The sequence below is a fragment of the Heliangelus exortis genome, chromosome Z (genome assembly GCF_036169615.1).
Source record: "Heliangelus exortis chromosome Z, bHelExo1.hap1, whole genome shotgun sequence".
In the NCBI taxonomy this organism is placed as follows: domain Eukaryota; kingdom Metazoa; phylum Chordata; class Aves; order Apodiformes; family Trochilidae; genus Heliangelus; species Heliangelus exortis.
In genome coordinates this window covers 8,447,651-8,474,205 of record NC_092454.1, presented here as the reverse complement: position 1 = coordinate 8,474,205, position 26,555 = coordinate 8,447,651, and the positions used below count along the sequence as shown (strand labels likewise).

Sequence of the window (26,555 nt, the reverse complement as noted above, 5' to 3'; positions counted from 1 at the left end):
GTAGTTCTGTTAGGCAAGAAACTCTCATAAAATGCTGAAAGTGTATTTTCAGGCAGAAATATTTTCTGGTCAAATAGCCTAGAATGAAACTTTTCGGTGTGACTTTTATTTTTAAGAATTTGAGCAACATTCAGAAGGAAACAAGTGCATCAAAGTTCTTTTGTCGAAAAAAACAGCAACACTCAAATGTCTTACAATGTTCACCGGCAGAAAACTTTATCATTTGAGGAGGCAGGAATTGTTTTTTCATGGTCTTATTTCCAAAGATACTTCCAGCTTCTGCCCAGCTCTGCACTGACCTCAACAGGTAACTCCATCTTTGTTTTGCTCAGGGGGTTCAAGATGAAGGGTACGCAGTCTGTGACCCTTTCTGTGAGCAGAAGCAGCCAGAAAGGAGGAGGGAAGGTTTCCCCCTTCCCCCTAGCCCATGTGCCTACAACCCTGAGACTTGACTCGCCAACTTTTCCCCACTTATGTTAGAGGCAGAGCATGGAGAAGGAAAGGGGTTTTTTATACTCTGATTTTCTTCATCAGGACATAATTACAGTGTCATAACACAGCAAATTACAGCTTTGCCTTTCCTGCTAGGGAGAGGAGTTCGTCTCGATGCTCCCACCTTTTATTAGCCATTACTCATCCCCCTGGCTGGCAGGAGAAGTACAGCAAAGTCAGGATTCTGACAGATGCCCATTTAAAGCTCATTAAAATTCCTGGGCCTCAGCGTGGTTGAAGTCACAGACTCTCCACATTTCCTTTTGGATTAATGGAAAATGAAGCCCTAATGAATATTTGCTAAGCACAATTTTCCTCACTAATTTGCTAAAAGGACTGTCATGAAGGAACAGCTGATCCTTTGCATCTTGTGCATTTCCTAGAGGTCATGAGGATGGTTTCTTCCAAATGGGGGGGATAGTGGTGTGGTTGGATAATTAACTAATTAGGCACCTGGTCATCTGCTTAGCTAAATTACTTTTGAACCTCAGTGGCCCACAATCAGGCCCCCTGTTTCATGCCAAGCATTTCCATCTTCCCCTCCATCTTCCTTCTGCCTCTTCCTTAGTCTCCTCTCTGAGCAGCTATCCCTTCTCCAGTCTTTGCTGCAGCTCATTTCCACACAATGTGGAGTTATTGGCAAGATAAACTAGACATGAAATATCCAGAAAGTGTTAAACAAACACTGATCCCCTTAGGTGTCTGTTAGAATTGAGAAAATTCTGCCCAGGAGAAGACCACAGTCCAGAATAGCAGGGAAAAATTCGTTCCTTCATCTGATCATGCCCCAGAGCACTTCTGCTGTGGGATTTCAGATCCACATTATAATGGGTAAAATCTTGGCTTTGCTGCAATTAGTGGCAAAATTCCCACTGACATCACCAGTGCCAGCAGTTTGCTTTGTAAAACTGGCAAATTCTTTAAAAAATGCCAGCTGCATTTCCTGGGGTCTTGGATGTGTTGTGCATGAGTAGGGATTCTGACTGTGTGTGCTGAGAAACACCTACTAAGGCATAAGGCCGACCAGGAAGCATGCAACTCCAGCTACACTAGGTTTAGAGATTGGGCTCAAGGACAAAACAGTCCTTAGTTCACCTTGAAATCAGCTTTGCCTCATGCTGCTCAGAGACCAAGAGGAGGAGACCAAGGAGAATGTGAAAGAAAAGAGACCATCCTCAAAGATCAGCTCATCTCTCAAATGTGGTTGATAAACACATGCTGTTGCATCCCATACCATCTCAGATATTCAAGGCCAACTTTACTCTGTTCCCAGCTACAAAGGGTGTTTTGCTGATTTCCAGTGCTGAAAACTCCACTTACTACTGAGTAAAAGCATGGGGTAGGTTGATTTGTTTTAGCATCGTCATGTATGAAAATTTTGCCATTAGAACTGAACAAATATTTTCTTGCTAAATCCATGCATCTGTAAGTTACTGAGCACAGTTAGAATTCTTCGTAAAGAATTAAAAAAATGATCTCTCTCTGTCTCAGTTTTTCTGTGTAGTTATGTTGTTTGGTTTTGGTTTTTTTTTCCTGTATCAAATTAATCTGGGCACCCCATAGAAGACTATGTGTTCATGTGCATGGCCACCTCTTCATATATATGTGTAAGTTTTTAAGAAATCAAATGTATGAATTGTTTTGCTCAGAGTGCTCTAAAAACATGTCAGTTCTCAGTGCACACATCCAATGTGTTTTAAAGGAGTTGGTCAGGATCACTGGTACAAGGGGAAGATTGCAACTGGAATGGCTGAACTTTAGTGAAATCTCCAACTACCTTGTTGGAGACAAAGGTCTTGTTTTGTGATAAGGTAATGGATTATTTGTGAAGAGTACACTTGGCAGTTCAGGGCTGAATAAAGTGCAAAATTATTTACCACACACTTCACTTTGGTTTTAAAAAGGGTTGTAAGTCAGCTAAAAATCTAATCTTATGACACATTATAAAAAGAGAATCAAGGTTCATTTCTTCCCAGACATCTACCTTGGCTCTTGTTTTTGTGGCTTTAAGTTACAGATATTTCTGTTCATTAATACAGAAGAAGCACAGATAGCCTTGATTCAGACACAAAGGAAAGAAAAGTTTCAAGGAATGCACAGTTTATGGTCTGTAAGTTACAGGCAAATTATGCTGGATAATGCAAAAACATGTGACTGAAGGCACAGAAGAACATGGTAGAGTATTTTTTTTGGGTCTGTGCTGATTTGGCTTGTTTGGACTTGAACTACAAAGTCATTGCTCTGCCCATGCTCCTCATCCTCCAGCACATTACTAGTTATTTAGCATAGGGATAGCAGCAAACCTAGCCTGTCCCTGGGTGTCCATTGTCAATAAAAGTAAACTACATTTACCTGTGTTTGACATCATCTGTCCATCACTGCACACCCAACACTATGAATCAGTGTCATAAGTAAAGGCTATAACAAGACTGCTCTTCCAAAAGTAGTTACAAAAAGGCTGTGCCATAAGAATGTATGAATTTGACCTATAGTCCTTAAGTCTGCTGCCCACTATGTGGGATACACTTCTCACCTTTACTGTAATTACTCAGATGCTGTAACTTCAATGTCTCTAATGCTTCTACTTTCTATTAAGTCACTAGAATGTCTGAGCACAGGGCAAATGAGAGTCATAAGCTTGCACTACTTTATTTTAATGTCTAAGTGTACTACTAAGTTTCAGAAACTACATCAAGATGAGTAATACCATGGAAATTTTAAATTACCCCAAGTTTTGCCTGGTTGACATGGCCTGAATCAGGACTTCATCTCCAGCTTTGATGGTTTGGAACTGTTCCACTCTATGCACCGCATCAGCTGCCGGCAGACTCAGTGCTCATGTGAAAGTAATGACTAATCTCTACAGGAGCAACGCAGCAGCCAAGAGGCTCTGGGCTTGTTATCCAACTGGGATGTGGGAGTGGAGCCTTGTTATTAAAAACATGATCATCGATGTTATTGTAGTGGAAAGACTGGTTCATTAGCAAATCAATGGCTGTGCACATCCTTGCAAACATAAAGTACTCTATTCAGTGCTGAGCATTATTATTACCATAGTTCCCTGTTGCTGGTTTTTTCTCTTAAAGTTTAGAGATGCTGAAAGGTCTTGACTCCTGGCTAAAAAAAATTGTCACACCTTAGAAATTCTTCCTCTAGGAAGCAGCAGAGAAATTCACAGAAGCTATACACTGGAGGACAACAGAGGACACTGGGAAGGGCAGCCTGTGTTGGACTGTTGGTTTGTCTCACATATCTGGCCCCCAACCATCCTCAACACTAGCTGCTTACATGAAGGAGCAAGGAGTTATGAGATGACTTGTCCCCTGGGTGACACTCACCCTCAGCCCACAGAGACACAGCGTGACTTGGCAACACAGAGTTCTTTGAGCAGTGGGTCTTCAAAGTGCACACAACACATCTACTGTGCTTCTGGTGGTTCTTGGCATGATGCTACACTGAGCAATGGTCTGCTCGCCATTTTGTCCTGTGCTTAATCTAGCCCCAGTAAGTAATAAAAATCAAAGTCCTTCAGCATGGGGGAAACATCTCTGTAATGATACGTTAGGTCTGTGCATCTGTTCTCACAGCAGGGACATGTACTAGAGCTAATCAGGAGTTGGAAGTCGTGTTCCCCAGGAAATTCTGACATCAGAAAAAAATTAATTCCAAATTAGATCGAAATGCCGACATTTCTAATTTTCTTACAAAATGAGATTTCTCCTCCAAAGTAGTTCTAGGCCATCAGAATATTTTTGTGTGATAGTGTACTCTCGATTCATTTCATTGTGACTGTTACACTATATTAAAATATTAGATGTCATTATATATATACAGATAATAGCACATATAACATAGGATATATCTAGATCAGCCATCTAATAGAGGATTGAAATGAAAATGTAATTATTTAAAATGAGGGTTTCTACACTAAGCTGAAGCACTTGACTTAAATGCCCCACTTTGGCAAGCAATATCCTTTACTTGTCAAAAGGGACCAGCAGGCTCCTTGGAGAACAGTTTAGATTACCTGAGTGGGTTGCCTCTGAGGACCCTACTGTCTGTAAAGGGACATGTACGTGGCATGGTTGCCTCTCAAAACATTTGCATAATGGAAGATTCACCTCTTCTTACTTTTATGACATGATTCACCATGTCCTGATATAGAAATTGTGCTCTAAAAGGTCTGATTTCTGTTTCTAGATCATCAAAGGAGGATGAAAGGACTAGGTCAGCTCCACTAAATAGCAGGTCTTCACTGTCTAAATATCGAATCATAGAATAATTTGGGTTAGAAGGTGTCTGAAATCAGGTTACTGGCTTCTAATGAGGGCATCCCAGTGCTTTTTTCCATATTCAGTTCTTGATTCCAGTGAAATTGCATTTTTCTACCCATATTCTTGTTGCCTGCTCTAACACAGATCACCACTGGACATGATTGCCTGTGTTGCTAGCAGGTCTTTCCATGGCCCATGCACATCATCATGCTCCCTCCCTGGAGACTGGGGGAGACTTCTGAGAGACTGGCTCTCAGAAGCGATTCCCCCTGAGGATGTTCCTGAACATTAGTGCCCATGATGCTGTGACACACATGGAAATGGAGAAAAGACTCAGAGGACCAGGGATTCAAAGCAATTTGGTGTTCAGTGTGCTCTCTAGGTGTATGAGGAGGAGAACCAGTGTGGTGGGGATGGCTTGCTGAGGCCAGAAGGGAGGACAGCCTTTTTACTCACCTTCTCTCTGTTGCTGTGGGATCATAGGAGGTGGCTGTGGGAACGCTTGGCTAATCTGACCATAAGCAGCAGGATAAGCAGCTACAGCGGAGAGAGAGAGAAGAAAAAGGGACAGATTTCAGTGCTGGGATATAAGAAGTTTTCACTCTAAGCTGTCATACTAAGCTAGAGGTAGACTTTCTGCATGCATTGTGGCATTGTGAAGAGCCATCTCATGCAGCCTGAGATGTGGCAGAAGAACCAGAGTGATGCTCCAGGAACCTGGTCCTGAGCACCTGCCCTCCCTCCAGCTTTGTCAGGGGAACACCAGGGAGAGCCATGCTGTGTAAGAGGGGGTCTCCTCCAAGATGTTTCCCAGCAGAGATGTGTAAGCCTCCCAGATGGTGCCACAAACACATTTATTCATGACCTCAGCACATTGATGCCCATGCTGGCAGCCACACATAGAATGCACACACACATTTCCCTGTGTAATCTGTCTCTCACTCTGATGAAGTCACATGCTCATAACAGCAGTTCATACATGTTTTCTCCCTTACTCCAACCTTCTCATGTCCATACACTGTATAGACACAGCTGCACAAACACTGTCAGGTGTACGTTTTCTTTCATGTCCACAGAGAGTTCTTCTCTCACACACAAACACAGTGGAAACAGTATGCAGCAATTAAACAATTTTCCCCCTCCTCACCTCCCCCACCAAGCAGTCAAGGGGAGCCATTCAGTACCACAGATGGTAGATGATGTGCCTTGCTGCTAAAAATACAGAGTATGGGTTGCCTGTGAGCCCAGGGAGAGGGGGATAGGGGCCATGTGTGTGCAGAGGGGTTAATTAACAGCTCAAAGGGTTGAGCTGCTTCCCATCTATCAAACCTCACAAGCAATAAATGACAATAACTAAAACACCAGTAAAAGAAGCCCTACATGGAGAATTAAATTAAGTTTCCAGATACAGTGCTGACATGAGATAATAGCCGTTTCTCAGCGGGAGTCCATGATTGCTCCAGTTACCACAGGAAATAATGACTTTGGGGTGGCAGCTTCCTTGCAAGGTTGGCCATGGACACCTCGTGAGGGGAGGCTGAACACAGCGGGGTCATGGTCTGCACCAGGTCACTTTGGCTGCTGTCACTCCATCAACCACAAAGGAGCTGCTCAGCATACAGGGTGATGTGAGTGGAGGCTGACCCTCTGGGAACAGTGGAGAAAGTTGCTGGCAAGCCAGGAGCATTTCTGCATAGCTCCTCATCCAGCCTCCAGGTACCTCGGTGGGGCATAGGCCAGTGTGGAGGTACCCCAAAATATAGGTATGAGTGGACACTGCCAGACACAGCAGCAGTGGCTCAGCAGGGTCTGGTTGCCCATCTCCCCTCCTCACTGCAGCACTCAGGAGACCTGTTATGGAAAGGGTCCTCCAAATCCGTGGCCTGATTTTGCACTTGTGCACTGTGCTAAGCAGACTGGACCCCTTCTTGCCAGTGAAGCTGCACTGAGGTGCAGTCAGTGGGGGCCTTTACCTGTGGAAATGGAGGAGGCTGGATCCTTAGGGAGAGAAGACCTGGGGCTTCATTTTTTTTTTCACAAGGAGTGAAAATTTATCTGGGAATCTGTGGCGCCCAGCTCACTCCTGTACGAGAAAACCTTTCCTGTATGAGAAAAACCCTTCCCCCCAGCCCCCTCAGATGTGTTCATAAAGGCTTCAGAGCAGAGAAAGGTTTATTGGGAGAAAGTGTTAATACTAACGACCTGCGTATTGCTGCACTCCAGCGTAGGCTTGCTGCAAGGGGTCTGCTGCAGTGGGGCTCTGTGCTGTAGAGACACAAGAAAGAGAAGGAATTAAGGGGTTAAAGCATGACAGTCAGTGTCCCTTTATCTTCCCTCATCAATACATGTTGTGAGACAGACAAACCCAGGGGATGAAATTCACAGAATAGCAGCTTGCTCACCATACAGAGAGAATTTCCCAAAGCCCACCACAATGGCTAAGAGGACTCTGTCCAGCCATGTCCCTGTGAGACTTTGCAGCAGAGGGCAAATAAACCTGTCCCTTCCTTTCTCAGTCTTAAATTATGAATCCCACCTCTGATCATGTGGGATTTTTTTGCACTGCAGTAATCAAACCCAAAGAGCCCTCATCTTCATCCAAGACTGACTCTGTGCTGGGTGCTGTGCAAACTCAGATGTCAGTGACAGCTACAGTTGCATGAAACTTTTAATCAGAGCAGAAAACAACAGGGGCATAGCAGGAGGAAGGAGAAGAGAACAAAGCAGTGGCTCCTGCCATCCTGACCCCCCTTGGAAGTATCACATTGCTGCCAGGCAGCCTCCTGTGCAAGAGATGCTGCTTGGAGGGGATGGGGACACCACTTGTCTGCTCCAGGGAGGATGCTGTGAATCTCTGTGTAAGGCATGCAGTCCCTTGCTGGCTTCAAAGTACATTTTCTCTCTTTACAAGTGTGCATTCCTCCCACTTAAATATGTTTATTTTTGTGAAACTTTGAAGTCTAGCTCAAATACAACCAAAGCTAGTTAATTTTTTTTTTCTTTTCCCCTTTGGATGATAGGGAGGGAAAAAGAGAGAGATACGTGTTGCATAAGCTCTTTCTTTATCTGCAGCAATAAAATATTTAAAGCAAAGCTTGGCTGAACCTCCAGTCCAAATGTCACCTTGGCCCTAATATTTCACTTCTTGTTTTGAATTTAATTTGTATTTATTGGTGGTGCACATTTCTACGTTTACACTGTCCCTCTGGCTTTATACCTAAGGATGATTCCCTAGGGAGCTGCCACTTTTTCCCTTCCATCCCAGCTTCTTTTTTACACACATAGAGGTAGGGCTGGAAGCTTGGAGGCTGCAAAGATGTGGGCCTCTCAGAAAGAAGTTGACCTGATGATCTCAGAGGTCCTTTCCACCCGTCTGATTCTATGATTCTATGATTCTAAGTTTAGTTCTAGTGACCTTCCCAAGGAGATACACTGACTCTCTGCCAAATCGTGGGGGAGGTAGGCAAACATGAGTGTTATGGACCTCAGAAACATGGCTAAAGTGTTTTCTTACAGAAGTAAATACCATCTTGAACCTTAACTTCAAAGATCACTGTTGATCATGATGGAAGCTTGCAAGGTCTTGCACTTATCTACCAAATTACAAGGAGAAATGGTGAGAAGACCAAATTTTGGTGGGACAAACCCAAATAGCTGGCTAAGGTATGGAGGCTCCTGTTCACTATGAGCATCCCTGGGTCACAAGGGCTTTGAGGGTGGGATGGTCACAAGAAGGAATAATTGGTATTGCAGTCTTAGGCTGGAAGTTGGATGGTTTATTTTCTATCTGGCCTTTGGCAGGTCCTTCAGCATATTTGTGTGTGAAATGGGAAAGCACTGTCTATTGTAAGGATTCTCACCCCTTGAAAAGGGTAATGAGAACATATAAAAACTTCTGGAAGATCAGTGAGAGCTATAATAGAGATGCAAATCTGTATTTTTGAAGAGTAGATGGAAATGCTTGGAAAATATAAAAAAATGTTTCCACTTATTCGTGACTTATTGAAGAAAGGAGCAACTAAGGTCTATTCTCTACTTGAAACTGTTTTCCTCTAAAACCAGAACGTTGAACATATTGCTCCAGAAGAAAACTGAACAGCTGTGAGAAGTTGAGTGATACACCAGTTCCTGCACGTCTTTGGGAGGATGGATCATAATGATTTGGACCCTCTAAAATGAACAAGTCCTGTCAAGCAAAAGATGTGTCTTGAGAAAGGTGAGGTGACAAGTGGTAAAGGGAGTAATAAGATAACTATGGTTTTGCAATCTCCAGTAAAGGAGATGATCTACTATTTCTGCTGCAAGAGGCACTGCCCTTCTTTGATTGTGCTCACCTTCCTATGGAGCTAGAAGAAATTGTCTCTGCTGCTCAGGAGACAGATTCACAACATTTCCCTCTTCTCAAGCAGAGGCTGGACTTGGGCATTCTCATTCTTTTTTTCCTTCCTACTCAGGGCTCTTCAAGTTCATTATTTTCCTGAGTCTTTTTGACTTGTCATCAAGGGTAGTATCAAACCAGGTGTTCCTTTCTCAGGGGGGATGCCTTGTGTCTGAGATCATGCAATTGCCTTGCTGCTCACAACACATGCAAGCCACTGGGAAGACTCTTCCCTGATTCCAGTCAGCTTTTCTCCAAGCTGGGAACCACCTACTCATGGGTAAAAAGGAAGGAAAGTGACAAGTCTAACACAGAGGACCACAACACTGGCCTAACCATCCCTGGATGCTCTGGAAAAGGGAGGAGCTGAGAACACTCCTGGGCTGTAGGATTAAACAGCACGGGGAGGCAGCAACCCCTGGCTGCATTATTTCATTGCCTTACCCAACAGTTTGGGAAAAGCAGTGCTGGTGAGTCACCACCTGCAGGAATTTAACTTGGCAGTTATTAAAAAACAAAAGTGATGAATTTTGTTCACTGTAAAATTTATCTCCCTAAGCTTGAAAATTGTGTTTACTCAGCAAGTGAAGATGTGAATTCAGTACAGTGGATGTGTCCATGCTGGCCAACACAGCCTACAAAGGTGTAAGGACACAGACTCCAGGGGTGGTGGGGTACCCCAGCATGATGCAAGGGTATCTTGGGCAGCTATGAGGATATCTTCAGGCTGCTGCTCACTCTGTCAGGTGAATCAAACCTAGTGATGGGTGTAACTGTGCTTCCAGCTGCGGTGTGGATGAAGCCAATGGCTGGAATTGGTCCAGTTACCTCAAGACACAGAGTAGACATTTGAGGAAGTTGTGGTCATTCTGTGTTCAGTGAAGTGTCAGTGAGAATTTCAGCAAGGAAGGGGCTCATGATTCAGAGCTAATCAGCCCTAGGTGTTATATGTGACCATAGGCTGGAGCACACCATGTGCTAAAATTCAAAGTGATGGGGAGACATAGGTAATTTTTGTGTGTCAGCATAAGGAGACCATGAGGAAAGGCTGCTTCATGTTTCCATAAGATACACATGACTTAATAGGACGTGCACCCCCATGATCTTCACACAGGTCATACTGTGCTGAGGCAGGAGAGTTATCCAGACTTCAGCCATCCCTTCTCCTCACCCAGCTGGTCAGTCTTCTCTGTTACCATAAATATTAGTTGAACACAGGTATATAGGACTGGGAAAAAATATTAGCTTCTGTGCATGCTGTCTGTGCCAGGGTGTAAGACCCCTGTGGCCCAGATGCTAAATAGCTGAGTAAGGGCTGCTAAGAGCTATAGGGATATAGAAGAAACTAGATGAGGGCCATGGATATCATAAATCACCTTAAAGGTCCTTTTGGACCAGAATATCATTCCTCCAACTTGTTACATCATTGAAAGATCATGGATGTTCTGGCGACTATCTGTGCAAATGTGCCCATTTGAAATAACTTTCCTTGTGGTCAGACTCATGGAGGACTGTGTCTAACACAGAGACATTTAAGAAATTAATTGTGATGTAATGTCCACATTGAGGATCAGCTGGTGAAATGAAAGAAGCAGAGAGGCTCCTGAGGTGCCATTGGATCTCGAAGGATCAATCACTTCAGCCCTGTTGAATTCCGTGCAGCCTCGCTGCTTTAGAGAAACTGAGGATCTGGCCTTGACAGGGCAAGCTAAAGTGGTACTGTGAAAACAGATGCTAGTAGTAACTTCATTTGGCAGCTCAGGGCAAGAGCCTTATCCCTGGACACCACTTCTATATTAATTTGATCATTTCCATATCTCCAGGGGAAAAATCCTACTCAGATACAATTGTTTCTTTGTAAGACAATCCTGGCCAAGATGCCACAAGGTGACCATGGCTGATAACCTTCTATAAACCTGGAGACATAAAACAAGCCAATGACCTACAATATGGCCATAAATATAAATTTAATGAAGGCAGCACTTATTCATTAGGCAGAAGTCAAGAAATGACTCCCAAGACCTTCAAAGAAAGTAGATCTGTTAATGTCACTTTCCAAATCCTCTTTCTGATGCCAAAACCCAATGATGATTTCCCAAGTCAGCATGAAATACTAGTGCTTTAAAATTAACACTAGGAGAGCTTTCTTACTACAATACATCTAGATTGAAATCCATCTTCCTAAAGGGGCATTCAGCTGGTGTGAGGCCCAACATAACTTTTGTCAGAGAATGAAAGGATGGAGGTGGCAGGATGAAGCACATTGTTAAAAGTAAATAAAATTAATTTAAGTAGTGATCTATAAAGAATCCCTCCTGTGATATCACTAACCCAGCTACAGTGTCTGGCCAGGATGAGCTGTTACGTGGATGCCCCAGGTGAAAATGGTTGTAGTGGACAGAGGGACGGAGCCTGCTGTGATGGGCTAAAGTCTAAATCAGGAAGGAGTTGCACTGAAGCCAGTGGAGGTGGTGAAGAAAAAGGATGATGGTTACTGCCTGAGCCATCAAAAGGGGCCATCCCCTGAGTAGGGTATGGGAGAGCATCATTGTCCCAGCTCAGAGTAAGAGAAAGACAAGGAAATCTGCTCTTTGAAATCTGAGGGGCACAGTGCTTCTGAGAGACAAAAGCAGGGCCTGGCAAATTTTGCCTGCCCTAAGGCATCCTGGCATTTTTCTTTGGTGGAAGAAGTCAACAAACCTTACACCTCTATGTTATCCTCTTCACACCCTGCTTCTGATTACCTATGCATTTCCTGACAGATGTTCTTCATTCTATCTATTTCACTCTATTTCTCAGTGCTCCTGCCCACATAGATCTACAAAAGTGTATTATCAGCTGGATCCACAGTGCTCCAGCCCATCTACTCTTTCCTCTCACCATTACAGAGGCATTTTATACCTCTCCCAGGAGCTGCAGCTTGGCCATTATCACCTCTGGGAGGTTGGATGGGGGAGGAGGACAATGAAAGAGAGGCAGCACTTTTTAGCGGGGGGGGGGGAGAATAAAATAATGAGAGGAAAAAAAAATTAATCTATGTGAAGGCCTGGATTTAAATAAATAAATAAATAAAAGGGTGGGAGGGCTCTATTCACCTTCTCCTTAAATCCAATTTAAATCACTCTCTACAGCCCTAATCTATATCTATAATTATATCATTTCGTACAACAAGCTTGCGAGAGGTCTTAAGAAATTTATGTAGATTAAAATTCATGGGTGCCATAGTACAGATTCCATATTATTAAGATTGATTAGGACAGCTGATGCTGTGATTAAAGAAGGCAGCGTTTACTGTTGTAATTAATTAGGTATTCAGACACAACAATAACTGCAATAACAGAAAGAATGTGCTGATCCAGCAGAAAACGGAGACTGATCCTGTGTTTTATAGTCCCATTTTACCATTTAGGGGCCAGACACTACTCAGTCAAAGACATGTTGTCCCACTGTCTCCTGCCTTAAAGGTTGAAGGAACCAGGGAATCCAGGGCAGCTGTGCCTCTGCTCCACCCTTTTAGCTGGAAAAGCCCTTTTGGTACCATCCCTGGGTGTTGTAGGTGCTTGTTTGGAACAACATATGGGCATACTATAAACCTCATGTAGTTTATCTCTGGAAATCAGGATTATCTTCATTGTTTTCTTAGTAGTCTCACCTCCAAACACCATCCCTAATGAGACCACTACTGAGGTAGATTCTGTGCAAAGTCTGGCAATGAAGAGCTTCCAATGGACAAAAGACACAGAAAGACACAGAAGCCTGAGAAATGCAGAGTTGGAGGAGGCTGTCAGAGCTGACAATCTGCTTCAAGAGCGGAGTCAGAACAAAGCTTTCCTCCCTTTGCCTAAGGCCATAAACACACAAGTCAGGGTGAGGTTTAAAAAATTATTAAGGCACTTAACTCTGTATTTTTTGGGGAGCTTAGTTTAAGTCACCTTTAAAAATAAAGCTCAAACCCTTAACTCACTTAGGTTCCTCTGAAGACATCAGCACAGAGCCTGATTTGTATTTACAACTTCATCCAGATCATAGGAGAAAATACTTTGGCTCTGGAAAGGCTCCCATAACTGCCTTAAACAACCTCATTCATTATGGCTGCAGCATGGTCGCTGGAAGTGCATGGCATCATTAAAGTAGCTTAGACTACAATTGAAGATGGCAACTTGTTATTATATTTTTAATGAGTGCATTCCTTCACATATTTATTTTACCAGTAAAGCGTGGTTTATGGCACATGGCAGATTGTTACAAATGGGTCAAATAAATGCTTCCTAGTTGTAATGATGTTTCAGGTGCTCACTGTTGCAGTTTTTGAACTGCTGATACAAAATATGAACTAGAAAGCTCTCACCTGGAGATTTAGTGTCGTCGAACACAACACAGCCAAAGATTTGCAGTACTAAGTAAGTCAGCCTCGGGGCTGCTGAGCCAGGTACATTTCTAGGGCATGATGCCTGCCTGGTCCCAATGCTGAGGGGCTTGGTTTTCATCCTGGACCTTCTACAGGATCAAGCAGGTCACTTTTTTCCTGTTTTCCTGTTTCATCTCCTCTCTAAACTCTCCTTGTCTGACATCTTGCAGGACTGACATGTCAGAGTAGGCACTGGGATGGGGGAAGTCAGTCCCTTTCTCTTCCTGCTCAAGTGAAGCTCTGCTCTCACTCAATGCCCCTGGATGGAGTCTGATCCTGGACTGACCAGTCCAGAACAGCAGCCTGCCCATCAGCAGTACTGCTCACTAATTGACAAGCTAATAGATAAGGCTGTCATATTAGCATGCTGGCAACTCCTTCCCTACAAAATTAGCTTGGGTAATGATAATAATTACAGATGGAGCTCAAATGCTGTCTCTGCTGGCAATGGGTGAAATTGGTTGCTGCCTGATAGCTCTTTGTTGAGCCAAGGAAAATGAATTGATGGTCTCGGTTCAGTTCGTAAGACATGAGTTTCTAGAGCACAGGAATTCACCCATGGGGGACAGCTCTGCTGCCAATTGGTGGCTTGGAAACATGTGGGCATAAAAGCTTGGCTGCCCATTCATACTGACAGCTAGTCCTAACTGGAGAAATCTGGACTCCAGGTAGGATATGAAGTGAAGCTTGCTGTTCTGCTCACCCAGACACACTCACAGTCCCCTCCAAGGGGAATGGAGAGACTTCTGCTGCATCTGCAGGGAGGAGAGATACATCTAGTTGTGGCAGTGGTGGGCAGTCAGAAACAGAACCATTGTGTGCCCAAGAATAGTAATTGAGCTGACATATTTTTAAATTATTCTGAACAGCTGAGGGAATTTTGCTTTTCCCCAGTAGCCTAAGCCCAGACCAAATGCACTGCGAAACTCTGCATCTTGGAAACCATTCCTCACCTGAGGCTCCACAAAGCTGTCATACCACTAGATCCATCCCTGACTCTGGTCAAGATGGACATCACTTGGCCCAGGAGGAATAAGTTTGTTTGTGAGATGTTGAGTGCTATGGAGTGTAATTCTGCTTCTTCCTGGGTGTATCACTGGGAATAAGACCACAGAGCAGTTCTTGCTCTTTTCTGGAAACTCTTCTCTGTGCCTCTTTCCAATTGCTTCATTTCGCTGATCCTTTGGCAGCTAATCCCTTCCCTCTCTTATTTACTGTCCTTTGCTCTCGTCTTTTTCACATCCCTCCCTCACTTTCTCTTTCCAAGGAGGAATTATTTTTTGGAGTGAGCATTTTGTCCAGTCCTTCACCATACAATCTAGTGGGGGATGACTGCTACCAGACAGCAGAGTCCTGGTAGTGTGAGACAAAGCAGAAACCAGTGCAGATGGTCTCCACTGTTATTGCACATCACACACTATTACAAGAGAGGCACTGGGCTCTAGGTGGCTAAGAAGCTTTGGCAGAAGAGCACAATCTCTGTTACCATGGCTAATCTGGAAATGGCAAATGCTCTTGTGCTGCTGCAAAGTGACTCACAAGATCATGGCACAACAGATTATGCTCTTTGTCCCCACTATGTGTTGTGACACATTGCCAAGTTCAATAGCTCTGCAAGCTGAAAGACTAAAGGGCAAGCATTAATGCACAGAAAGGTCAGATCTCCAAAGAGGCTCAGACTAGTGCAAGGGGAAATATTTACTCCCTTGTTATTCTGTCCATGCAAAAAAAGTGCACTGTGAGGCATTATGTGCTGACTGAGCTTGAAGAAATTGAGAGTATGTCTTGCAAGGAGTATGCCTGCACAAAATGCTTTTCTAGTGCTACTGCATGGATCCATAGCCTGGCCAGAGCCAGAGAAAATGAAATTTCCTGCAGGGACTGATGATCAGAGACCTGGTGAGTAGAGATGTGTGACCTACTCTTGCCTTTGCCCCAAAGCCTTGGATGGTTCAGTAGCCTGACTGAAATTGCACCACATATGTCCCTACTCCAGACATGGGGAACCTTAAAAAAAGAAGAAAAATAGTGAAACTACAGGTTAAATATGATTACATGAGATGGACCTGATTTTACAGTGCAAAAACTGTGGAGTTCTGGCATCCTTTAGACACAGCATCAAAAATATTATAAAAGATGGACATGTAGGCAAAGTACACAATTAATGGGATTTATTTGGGTCTGAAAGATGTGGATGACATGCCTTTACAGATTTTGATTGTCCTGTTTTGCTATTTTCAGTCAACAAAGAACATTCTGCTACAGGATATAATGGTGTGAATCCACATTTGATTTTTTTCTGGAGTATGAAAGAGTATCTGAAAGCAAAATTCAGGCTTTAAACAATATATGACAAGTCATAATCATAGCAAGGCTATGGTTATGTACATAATACTGCAGCACTCTTAGCCACTTTCAAAATGAGAGGTATACCATAAAAAATAGTTGTTTGGAAGATGCTGACTTTGGATGGGAACCGTCATGTTCTTTTCTTCTCCGTAATGTTAGCACAATTGCATACTCAGCTTTAATATTTGGTTGCTACCCTCACATTTGGAAACACAGACATGCAGAACCACAGGGCAGTGCCAGTAACAGATGCTACAGAGGAAAGTGTGAAAAATCCCATAATAAACAATGATGGCATAAGCTGCCCACTGATGAAAATTTCTTTCTAACCCCAAGCAATTAGTGGCTCGCTTATATCATAAAGCACGAAGGTTTGTGTGCTTTCTACGTTTTTACTCAGTCTAATATGGCTGTTGATGTTCTCATTACCCAGCTAAGTGTCCAATTCTGGTTTGTTTTTTCTGTGGTTTTGTTTGTTTGGTTGGTTGGTTTATTTTGGTTTGGTTGATTTTTTTTTTTTTTTTTTTTTTTTTTAATGCTGCTAAGCCCCAGGCCTCAATAAAGCACATGGCAGGAGCAAAGTTTTGGAGAGTGCATAAGTGCTTATGAGAAAAATGAGAAAAAGACAGAGCAAACACCTTATGTATCCTACACTCACATTGTTACAATGGGGCAAGCTTTCAGGGTTTCATTGGGAATGGGGACAGGCAGAAGTAACATAAGAGGGGAAGGTTTGGCCTGCCACTGATCCCTTTGTACTTCTGCTATAACTTAAGTTGTGGCTAAGTTATTGGGAAGCTGAGTGCTGAGAAAGACCAATATATTTCTGAAAACACACCAAGATAAATCCAATCTTTACACAAAGCAGACTATTTGGCTGTCAGTTTTACCACCAGAAAGGACCCTCTCAGCCTGCAGCAAAGTGAAGCAAGGATGACTACCACCTTTCAGTGTGTTAGTCTCTTGGGATTTACTGTGAATTTCTCTGAGTGAATCTCTCCAAAACTCAGAGAGAATCAGATTAAGGCCATTGGTTTTTTATATAATCATGGATGAAATACATAACTGAAAGCTTTCTTTAATCATAGGGGTAGCTGGAGATAGTAACAAAAGCTCAAGTAATAAAGTTTCACCTAAAAAGATCATGTTTTCTCTGATATCTGCAGTAACGGATCATGGAAGATTACCTAAAAGGAGCTAGATAAACCAGGAAAAAAGTTATACGTTAGAATTGATGAATAAATACTGAGATGGTAGAGTAGGAAACAGGTAGATACTTAGATGGATAGCTAAACAGATGGATTTATTTATATAACCTTAAAGAGAGGGTGCTTTCCTGGTGCTTTGATCAAGTTCACTGAACACACTAAGGGCTTCCTGAAATCTTCTGATGCCTCCATAAACATCCAAGAGCTTCCCATTCCACTAAGCTGCTACAGACATGGATATACACACCTAAATGTTAGCACAGTAAGCCCCCTGATTTCAATTCTTCTTAAAGCTGAACTCACAGCTAAGTGTTTACAAACTGTGTCTGTGGGGAGGATGATGTTTATTTTTCAATACTCTTGGTATTTTTGGGCTTTCATGTGCTGAATACACAGGGTGGCTTTTGACAGTGACCTTGTCTCAACTGGTGCTAGATAAGACTATTCTTTTTCTATACTACGAGACATGTTTCCTTGCAGATCATAAAGTCCACTGGGATACTGAATCTTCTGAGTTTTCAGTATTGGCTGATATTGGAAGAATTTTTTATTAGGAGTTTTGTGAGCTTTTCGCCTGGACCATCTGACAGTGTTTGATTTCCTAACAAACTAGATAAATCTATGAATGCCTCAGGGTACAATGCACCTTTGTGAGCTGGTGGCCAGAATCCATTAGAATATTTTCTTAAATTTTTATTGTTATGATTGTTATTATTAGCATGTGTACAGCAGTGGCAAATATTGTCTTCCCAGAAAAAACATAGCTTGGAGGAGAGGGCTATTTTGAATCTTGAGGATGCTTAAAAAATCTAGGTGCACACTTAAGGACTTTTAAACTCCTGAGTTCCTGGTGATTACAGCCTCAGGAAGAATAACTTTTCACTTTCTTATATTTGAAAGTACAGGTGCAGAGCTGGTTACCTATCCTTTAGCCTTCCTGATTGCAAAATCACTCCTTCAGTGCTGGCATCTTTTGAGCTAGTCCCAGTCAGAATCACAGAATTTGGTGGTGTGTCACAAAAAGGTGATGCTGGGCCTGTTCTGTGCCAACATCAAAAGAGCTTCAGTCTCTAGACCTGCTAAGGCCTCAGGATCTGGATGCAGTAGGTATTTTTGATATCCATTACCTGTGCACATACTATGAGGTATGCAGCAGTTTGGGTCAGCCAATGTGGGCCCTCCGGATTCATCTTCCAAGAGCCACCCAAATGCAATGGAATTCCAGTAGGAGATACCAATGGTGGATGCTAGGAAATGCTCCCTCAAGGCTAGCCAGGAGCAAGATCCTTGAGATTACTGCCAGGAGATCTGACAGCAAGAACTGGTCTGCTCTCAGATTAGACTTTAGCTGAAGAAAAACATGTCCTAATTGTAGTCATCAGACAAATCATCCAGCAGATGAGCACTCAATTCTTCATCATAAAGATTTCCCACCTCCAACATTTCCTTCATGCCTATCATCCAGCTTTAAGTGTATAAAACTGCAGCTGGGTAACACCTAGCAATCCCAATGCCAGCATGGACCCTGTGGTGTGCAGAATAATTCTCCCAGGGTGACTTGTGCTAGGCAAAGGTTGTGGCAGTCTCCCTGGGACTATAGGGGTGTGTTGTGGTCCCAGCACCGATCTGGCTTACCTGGGTAAGGGTGGATGCCATTAGCAAACACGGCTTCTGCGGCGGGTTGTCCATTAGCCTGCGGCGGGAGGCCAGTGAAACCATTCACCCCGATGGGAGATGGGATGCTAGGCACAGCTGGTGCAGTTATGCCAGGAGGCGTGCTTCCACCTGCAAGTGTGGGGAGGAAACAAAATCAGAGCTGGTCAGTACTGGAAGCCATAAGAAAATGGAGAAAGATGCTGACGCAACTGCTGAGACCACCGAACAGAATTCTTCTGGTACTCCTAGAAATGAAAAACCTCTGAAGTCACTGTGGCTGATTGCTGTTGCTCCTCTGTCAGTTTGGAAAGCACATATTACTACTACTACTGCTACTACTACTACTAACAACAACAACAATAGTACTATTAATACTAGTACTACTACTAATAGTAACAATAATAATAACAACAACAGTTTGTTCTGCTAAAGTTTGTCCCCAACTTCCTCAGTGACCTCCTTTAAGTATTTCAAAGGCTGCAATAGGGCTTGTAATACTCCCTTTGACAGTATGAATTTTTTGCCTGATAGTCATGGCCTCAAGACTAGATCTACAGCTATCATCAAGCAATAGAAAACTATAGTAATATCATCCTTCCTCCTCAACTTTCCCATTTGAGCACTATCTGCTTAAATTGCTAAATAAGCAGATGTTTCTTTCCTAAATATCATTTAACATCAGAAGCATATTCTCAGCCCGACCTTTCTATAGCTGCTCCTCTCAGTTTCTCTTTGGAGATGTCAGCTTTCTGGGCATACCGATTTCTAGGACATCTCTGTCTGTGCTCTCTCATGAATATACATTTCATGTACAAGATTATTCTGAACTTTCTCAGCACCAGGGATCCTGAAAAGGTTTGCCAAGTTGGTTTTTAGCCTAAAGGCAGTCAGTGATACTTTTTTTTAGTATCATTGTTTGGCCCAAACTTTGTGGAGTTTTAGCAGAGATCTCCCACTCAACAGGGAAAAAAATTGGGCTAGACCTGTTTCTTCTTCTTCTTCTTGTAATTGTACTCTTCCCCTTCTTCCCAGATGTACCCTGGGGGGGACACACTCTAATGTGCTATTTCAGAAGAACAGCTCAGTCTTTATGCCTAGTGTGGGATCCTGTCACCCACTAGTAGAGAATTCTTAAATTTTAGGGGGAAGAATTAAATCCCTCTCCTACTTCACTGTCTGTTCCTATGTATGTTTGAAATGACTGGGCAGTCTGTGCTTCTTGCAAAATATGCAGGAGATTTTGGGAACGACAAATGAATTTTCAGTAAGTATGAAATTGTATTTTTCTCTTGCTAGCTGTGAGTGGGAAGTTAAACTATCTTATCTACGGTAACATCTTTCTGTATCAGGGTAGACTACTGCTTGAAAAACACTACTTCTGTAGTAACATTTTTTTTAAACAATTACAGAAACTTTCTTCAGCATCACACCATTCCATGGTGGATTAGTCCAAACAACTACTTAACAGCTCTGTAAATCTGTGTGGGTGCTTTAAGAAAGCCAATGAGGATGCATAAGATGTTTTAATACATTCTTACTGGAGTAGCCCCAAAAGCATGCAATATTTCAGCTCTTTTCTTATATCCTGAGCAGACAAGCTGCTCCTTTCCCATTGCTTATTTAAATGGTGTTGGCCTTTAAAGATGTCCTCTGTGGAGGTACAGGGAGCCAGCAGTGGCAACTGAAGTCCAAAGGCAATGCTCTTAGCATATGCCATTAGCTTGCAAATCACAACGGCTAGTTAAAATTTCAGTTGCTTTTCTGGATCTCTTCTCTTCTGTATTTGCACAGAAAATGTAAGCAATTTTTTCTAAAACTGCAGCAAGGGATTTGTGCTTGCTATTTTGTGCATGTCTGAGGAAGCTTAGGCATATTCATTGCAATTCTTTAATTTTTCTTCTTATAAAAAAACCTCCCTGGAGAGGTCAGATCTGTAGCTGGAGTAAAACTGGCATAATGCCACCACAGAGAACAAATGGCAGTGGTGCATGCCAGTTGTGGATTTCATCCCTGGTTTGAGATCTCTTGCTGCAGCTACACCAGGTGCAGATTTACAACTTGGAGGGAGGGATGAGAGAAGGAAGGAATTCTAAATGAAATTTCATTTCTAGCCCCTGTTTGCATTTAATGAAGTGGCAGACCCTCTGCAGATCCACTTTTTACCCAGGTTGTATTAATGATTGGAGAAATCAAAGAAATCAAAGAAATGCAAAACTTGAACAAAGCTTGCAGAGAAGTCAATATAATTGCGTTGCAGTTATGGACCTTTGTGTGAGATAAACGTGAGTCTTGATGGAGTAATGTCAAAATGTCAGGAAACAGCATAAAATTTTTATGGTCTGAATTAGCCACTGGGGCTGCCTACTGCACTCTACTGACTTCAGGCAAGCCAGGTGACTAGCTTAAATTGGAAGTATAACTTCTGCATGTTTAAAGACAAGCAGGATGAGTCTTGTCTTTAGTCCATTAGATTTGCTTGAATACAAACCTCTTTTTTAAGTTCCTAGGTTCCATGGGAACTCATGAACCTGCATGAACTCATGGCCATGCCCAAAGGAATCCACTCTCCCAGAGGCAGGATGCAGTCTAGGAAAACCAGCCTGAAGATACCATCAGAGATGAGGCTCTGCACTTAACCAATACACCCAGCACCTCTAGGACTTCTGGGTTACCAGTGCCCTTTTTCTAAAACGTTTTTTCTTTTGCTTAAGAAAGATCAGCCCCTTCCCACCTCCCCTTTTTCTAAAAAAAAAAAAAAAATTCCAAACACTTTTTCTAATGCCTGCTTTTCAGAGGACTTTGAAATGTTTCATTTTCATTCCAAGTCAGAACAAAGATATACTTCAATGACTGGAAATACTGCTATGAAGCAGAATGATCGTTTTCCATTTGGCTATCTCAGTGCTAACAAAAACCAGCAGGAGGATTCACATTAGGCTTCAGATATCTCCTGGCTACTCAGAAATCACTGCTAGTGTTGTAGGCTTGCTTGCTCAGACTTTGTGTGAAACATTTTCTCTGCATCCTCTCACAAGCTTTGTGAGTGCTGTAGCAATACAAGAAATCATTTCAAAGTCTAAACATTTCACCCAAGGAATAATTATCAATGGACATTTTCACAACCTGTTACAGAGGTTTTCATGGAAGAAGCTACCCCTTCAGGGTACATCTGCAGTAATGCCCAAGTGCATAGGCTCCATGATTGAAAATATGTCATAAAGAGAGTGAAAACACTGCCACAATGAAAGGGATATAATCTAAGCCGGCATCTCAGTTTCAATAATGAGCAGTCATGGGTGCTTTGGAAAGCATGTGAAAAACATAAGTTTTCCTCTCCTATATTCTGACAATAAGAGTTTAACAGTCCCCAAAAGGCACTGGGCACAGAAAAAGATGAGCAGAGCTCATGCTGAATAGGGGCTGGGATGTTTTTCATGTCCTGGATATCATGGTAGGCATAGAATTTGGCTGTTGTGCTGATATTTACACACCTACATCACAGAACTTGCTCATTCTCAAAACTTATTTATATGCAAAATAGACTGTGCTCTTTTGTGGTGGGGCTGTCACAAACTGCCTGGATTCAGCTTTGCAGACCCTGAGAACATTTGAATTCCAGGCAGTCCTTGTTTGACGTTCTCTCAGCTCCCACCAACACAAAACAAATCTAGCTAATGCAAATATGATAATCTTTCCAGCAGTGGGTTTAAAGGGTGCACATATAATTAAGCGACTTTTCTATTTGGATTTGCAGTAGCTCCATTGACTGTTGTTTATACATTTATCATTGTGTAAACATATATTCTGAAATATGTGGCATAAGATTTTTGAGTCAAGTGCTTTTTCCTTGAGTCTCTATAAGTTCTTGTGGAATGACATCTCTCTGTTTTATTCTCCCTTTTCCCCCTCCTAATACTCTAATGCAAGCAAAGTAAAAGACAGTTATCTGACCCAGTAGCTGCTAACATCATTCCCAGCTTCAGATTACAAAGAGATGCTAAATTGTGTGAGAACTGGGGAGGTTTTCTTTGGCAGACAGGTTTGTAGAACTCAGTTCATTACAAGTGGCCCTCAAGCCTGCACTGCCACGATGCCTCATTCCCTTGCCATCCAGCGTTTCACAGCCAGGTGGCATCTTTTCTGGCTGCTTTCTCAGAGGGCCCTTTCCCGAGCCAGGATGGTGCAGATCACTCCATGTTTGGTGTTGAAGCTGCCCCTTTCCTCTCCTACTGGTCTGCTCTGGAGTCCCAGGTCCTTCCTAGTGCTGCCTGCACCACAGCTGTCTTGGCCATAACTCACTCCTCCTATGTCTCACCTCAAATCTTTGCCAAACTGCTGCCCTCTGGGCCAGCTTGTTGCTTCAAGGTTGATACAAGGGCATTGGTATGCCAGGTCCTCCTGAACACAGTCCCATTCCCACTGTGTCTCACAGGAACAACCTAAATCCGTCCAGGGACTCTTTTATCCCAACCTGTCCCTTAGAAATGGTCCTCTGAATACATTCCTTCAAGTCCTCTGCTCCCGTACAGGACTCAGTGGTGTATTGAAAATCTCTTCACATCTTACTTCTTTTCTTTCATAGTTTGGCCCCACTTTCCTGCTGCCCCTCCATGCCAAAAAGCCCTGCAAGTTCCTTGATCTGTTCCTGCTAAGTGATTTCCTTGTGCTTCTATCCCTAGGAAGTCCAGTCCTGATCCCATCTCAGCCCACTTCTCTGCCCACTGAATCACACACTGCAGCTCCCAGCATGGGCTTCTTGTGGCATCTCACAGCCTTAGCCAGATCCTGGCAGCCCTTCACTGACTACCTCTCTCTTTTCTCCAGCAGCCATAAACCCTCCCAGCAAACACCACAGGTCCTCCTTGAGTGCCTCTGTATTTTATAACAGCAGGGGAAAGACTTACATGACCCAAAGGCATGGCTCATCTAGCTGGCAGTTCTGCATCTCACCACAGATTTTATTTGGTTTGCGTTTGGATCAACCTGTCTGTGACAGCACCAGCACTCACCTCTTGGACATCTATATTCACCGCCAGTAAACAAGTGAAGGTCACTGGGGGATGTTTTGTGCCATTTGGAGGGTGCTCAGAGCTACAGGAAAGCTGTGTAATGGCTAAAGTGGAGAGGGAACTCATGGCTGAAAGCTCCTTCCAGTGTCTTCTCTGCCAGCACCCTTCTTCATCCTCCCTAGCAAGCTTCTGATGGGTCTCAACCCCAACAAGCCTTTGGTGGGTTTCAGTTCTCTTCTGTGATGCTTGGAATGGGGCACAGCCCCATTGCTGAGCATCCCTTTGTCTGTGCCCTTAACAACTATTTCATAGAATCATAGAATCATCTGGGTTGGAAAGGACCTCTGAGATCATCAAGTCCAACCCTTGATCCACTACCGCTGCAGTTACCAGACCATGGCACTGAGTGCCACATTCAGTCTCATTTTAAATATCTCCAGGGATGGAGAATCCACAGATACTGACCTCAGCCCTGGAAGAGGCAGTAAGAGCATTTCTCTGCCCCTTCCCCTCTCTCCAGACAGCAAATGGGTCTGGTCAGCTTCACTCCTCACTTCTGACTGCCCTCACCATGAACACCCACTTGAAAGAGAACCTCTCAGACCAGCCAACCAACTCTCCCCTGGGATGTGCCCAGATTTTCCCGCCCTTTTCCCCCTCCACCCCTCCCCTGTCCCGTCCCCTTACCTGAGGTTGGTGTCATGGGGGCGGCTGCCAGGCCATTCATGTTCAGAGCCGCCATCTGCTGCATCTGGGCGGCGGCAAAGGCTGCCATGGGGTTCAGGTACCCGCCCTGCGCCACCGACGCCATGATGGCGGCCTGCTGCTGCATCAGCTGGAACAAAGAGAGCAGGGAAAAAATATCATGCGCTCACTGGCGAGGCAGCCCACAGCACCGGCGAGGGGACCTGGTGAGGGTGTCAGGCACCTCTCTCTTTTGAGATGTCAGCTTCCCATGCCACAGCCTTTCCTGCTCACTGCCAAAGGCCAAAAGGCAAAGTGTGCCTTTGTAACTTGGTGTCTTCGGGGTCCCCACTCCCACAGTTTGTTCCCCAGCGTGCAGGTCTCTCATCACTATGGACTCAGAGTAACAGACTGGTTTGAACTAGAAGAGACTTTAAGTATCATCTTACCAAGCCTCCTGCATGGGCAGGGACACTTTGACCAAGTTGATGGAAAGGACCATAAAGGTCATATAGTTCCAAGCCTCCTGCATGGGCAGGGACACCTTTCACTTGACCAAGTTGATTGAACACTTACAGAGAGGGGCCACAACTTCTCCGGGCAATCCAGTGTCACACCACCATGACAGTGAAGAACTCCATTGTAATATCTAAATCTGCCCTCCCTCAGTATGAAAATCTTTCCCCTCATCCCATCACTGCCCCTCATCTTATCATGCCACTGACTCCCTGACATCCCAGATGAAAAGACAGAGAAAAGACATTATAAGAACCTGAGCAGGGAGGTTTCATGGTTTATGTTGCTAGTGCCAAAGCTCTGGGAAAGCAGTGCTGGCTGCTGATGCGAGACCAGTGTATGTGGAGCAGTGGGGAAGGGGATCTCTCCTCCAGAACAACAAATTTGTTTGGTTCCCTGGGGGTAATGTGGTTTATTTCTATCTGTCAGTGACAGAAATTTTTTTTTCTTATCCTAGTGGAGGGCCTCTCATGGGGCTGCTGAGCAAAAACCATGACCAAACCTTCACACCAGGTTTTAGCACTTACATATAATACAGCCAAGCAGAGGATCCCACAAGAGCTGCACAAGAGAAAGAAGAAACCTTGCTCCTTTAGCAAGATTAATACCATGTAGTAGGAAAATTTTGCACCTGGAATGCTTCTTACATTCAAACCAGACTTTGCTACCATCATTTTGCACCCTAAATCTAGCACAAATTTGGTGCAGCCCATGTGTACAGCATGGCCACCATAGCCTTGTAAAAAGCTCCTGGTGTGAAAAAAAGACAGTCTGGGGGAATCTGTCTCTTCTCTCCACCCCTGGAGCTGTACAAAGAGCCAGACAGGTAAATTTGAGTCTGAATCCAACCCCTACTAATGACTGGTGCTTGATGTTCAGAGAAAGTGGGGGAAAGAGGATCAGCACAGAGTGAACCTTTGCTCTTTTCATTCCTCAGCCTCTGGTAATGTGTGACTTGATGATAATAGCAGAGAAGAAAAGTGTTTTTCTGTAGTAATTTTAGAAGTGACTCATATCTTTTCTGTCTCCAGAACTGGAGTACCTTTGTTTTGCTGCTCTCTGTGATTTCACTCTCTCTCCCATCAGGGAATCACCCTCTGGTGCTATTGTTTAAGCACACGGGACACGCTTCTCAGCATTAAACAGAACTCAAAAGTCATGGCAAGGAGCAGATTGTTCCCTGCTATTTGGTTTAGTATTGAAACATCAGCTAAATTAGCTCTTCATACACATACACACTAAAAAAAAATAAAAATTCTTGAAATCACTGTGCTCATTCAAATGCCGAAACTTCATGTGCCATCATCAGTAAAGAGACCAAAGAAAAGGGTGGTCTACCACTGAACTGCTGTACAACCATCCAGAAATTCTGTAAGTTTCTCCACTGACAAAATGGGATGTAGGATACCTGCCTCCCCATGTAGGAGTGCTATCAGATCCACAGATGAAAAGCGCTGTACTAGAGTTGAGTACTATTATTTTTTTGAAGCCTAATGCAGATTGGTGGCAGGGTGGTGGCTTTCCCTTTGATTGTTAATTACCCTTTTTTATTATACCCTGCGTAAGACACTTTCACATTTT

General features: G+C 43.5%; 1 protein-coding gene across 11 annotated transcripts in view; it reads right to left on the bottom strand.

Moving 5' to 3' along the window:
- CELF4 (CUGBP Elav-like family member 4) overlaps positions 1-26,555 on the bottom strand; it is a 706,664-nt gene that overhangs the window by 48,067 nt on the left and 632,042 nt on the right. For 7 of the 11 annotated variants that reach the window (XR_011723157.1, XM_071729998.1, XM_071729993.1 and 4 more), the window contains exons 7-10: positions 24,462-24,609; positions 18,745-18,894; positions 6,966-7,031; positions 5,223-5,303 (exon numbers count right to left, since the gene is read on the bottom strand). Coding sequence is in view for 10 of the 11 variants with exons in the window: in XM_071729998.1 (XP_071586099.1) it covers positions 5,223-5,303; positions 6,966-7,031; positions 18,745-18,894; positions 24,462-24,609 (445 nt within the window). In the remaining variant the exon portion in view is untranslated. The remainder of the gene's footprint in view (positions 1-5,222; positions 5,304-6,965; positions 7,032-18,744; positions 18,895-24,461; positions 24,610-26,555) is intronic. The other 4 variants (XM_071730001.1, XM_071730002.1, XM_071729996.1 and 1 more) reach the window with 1 other exon arrangement.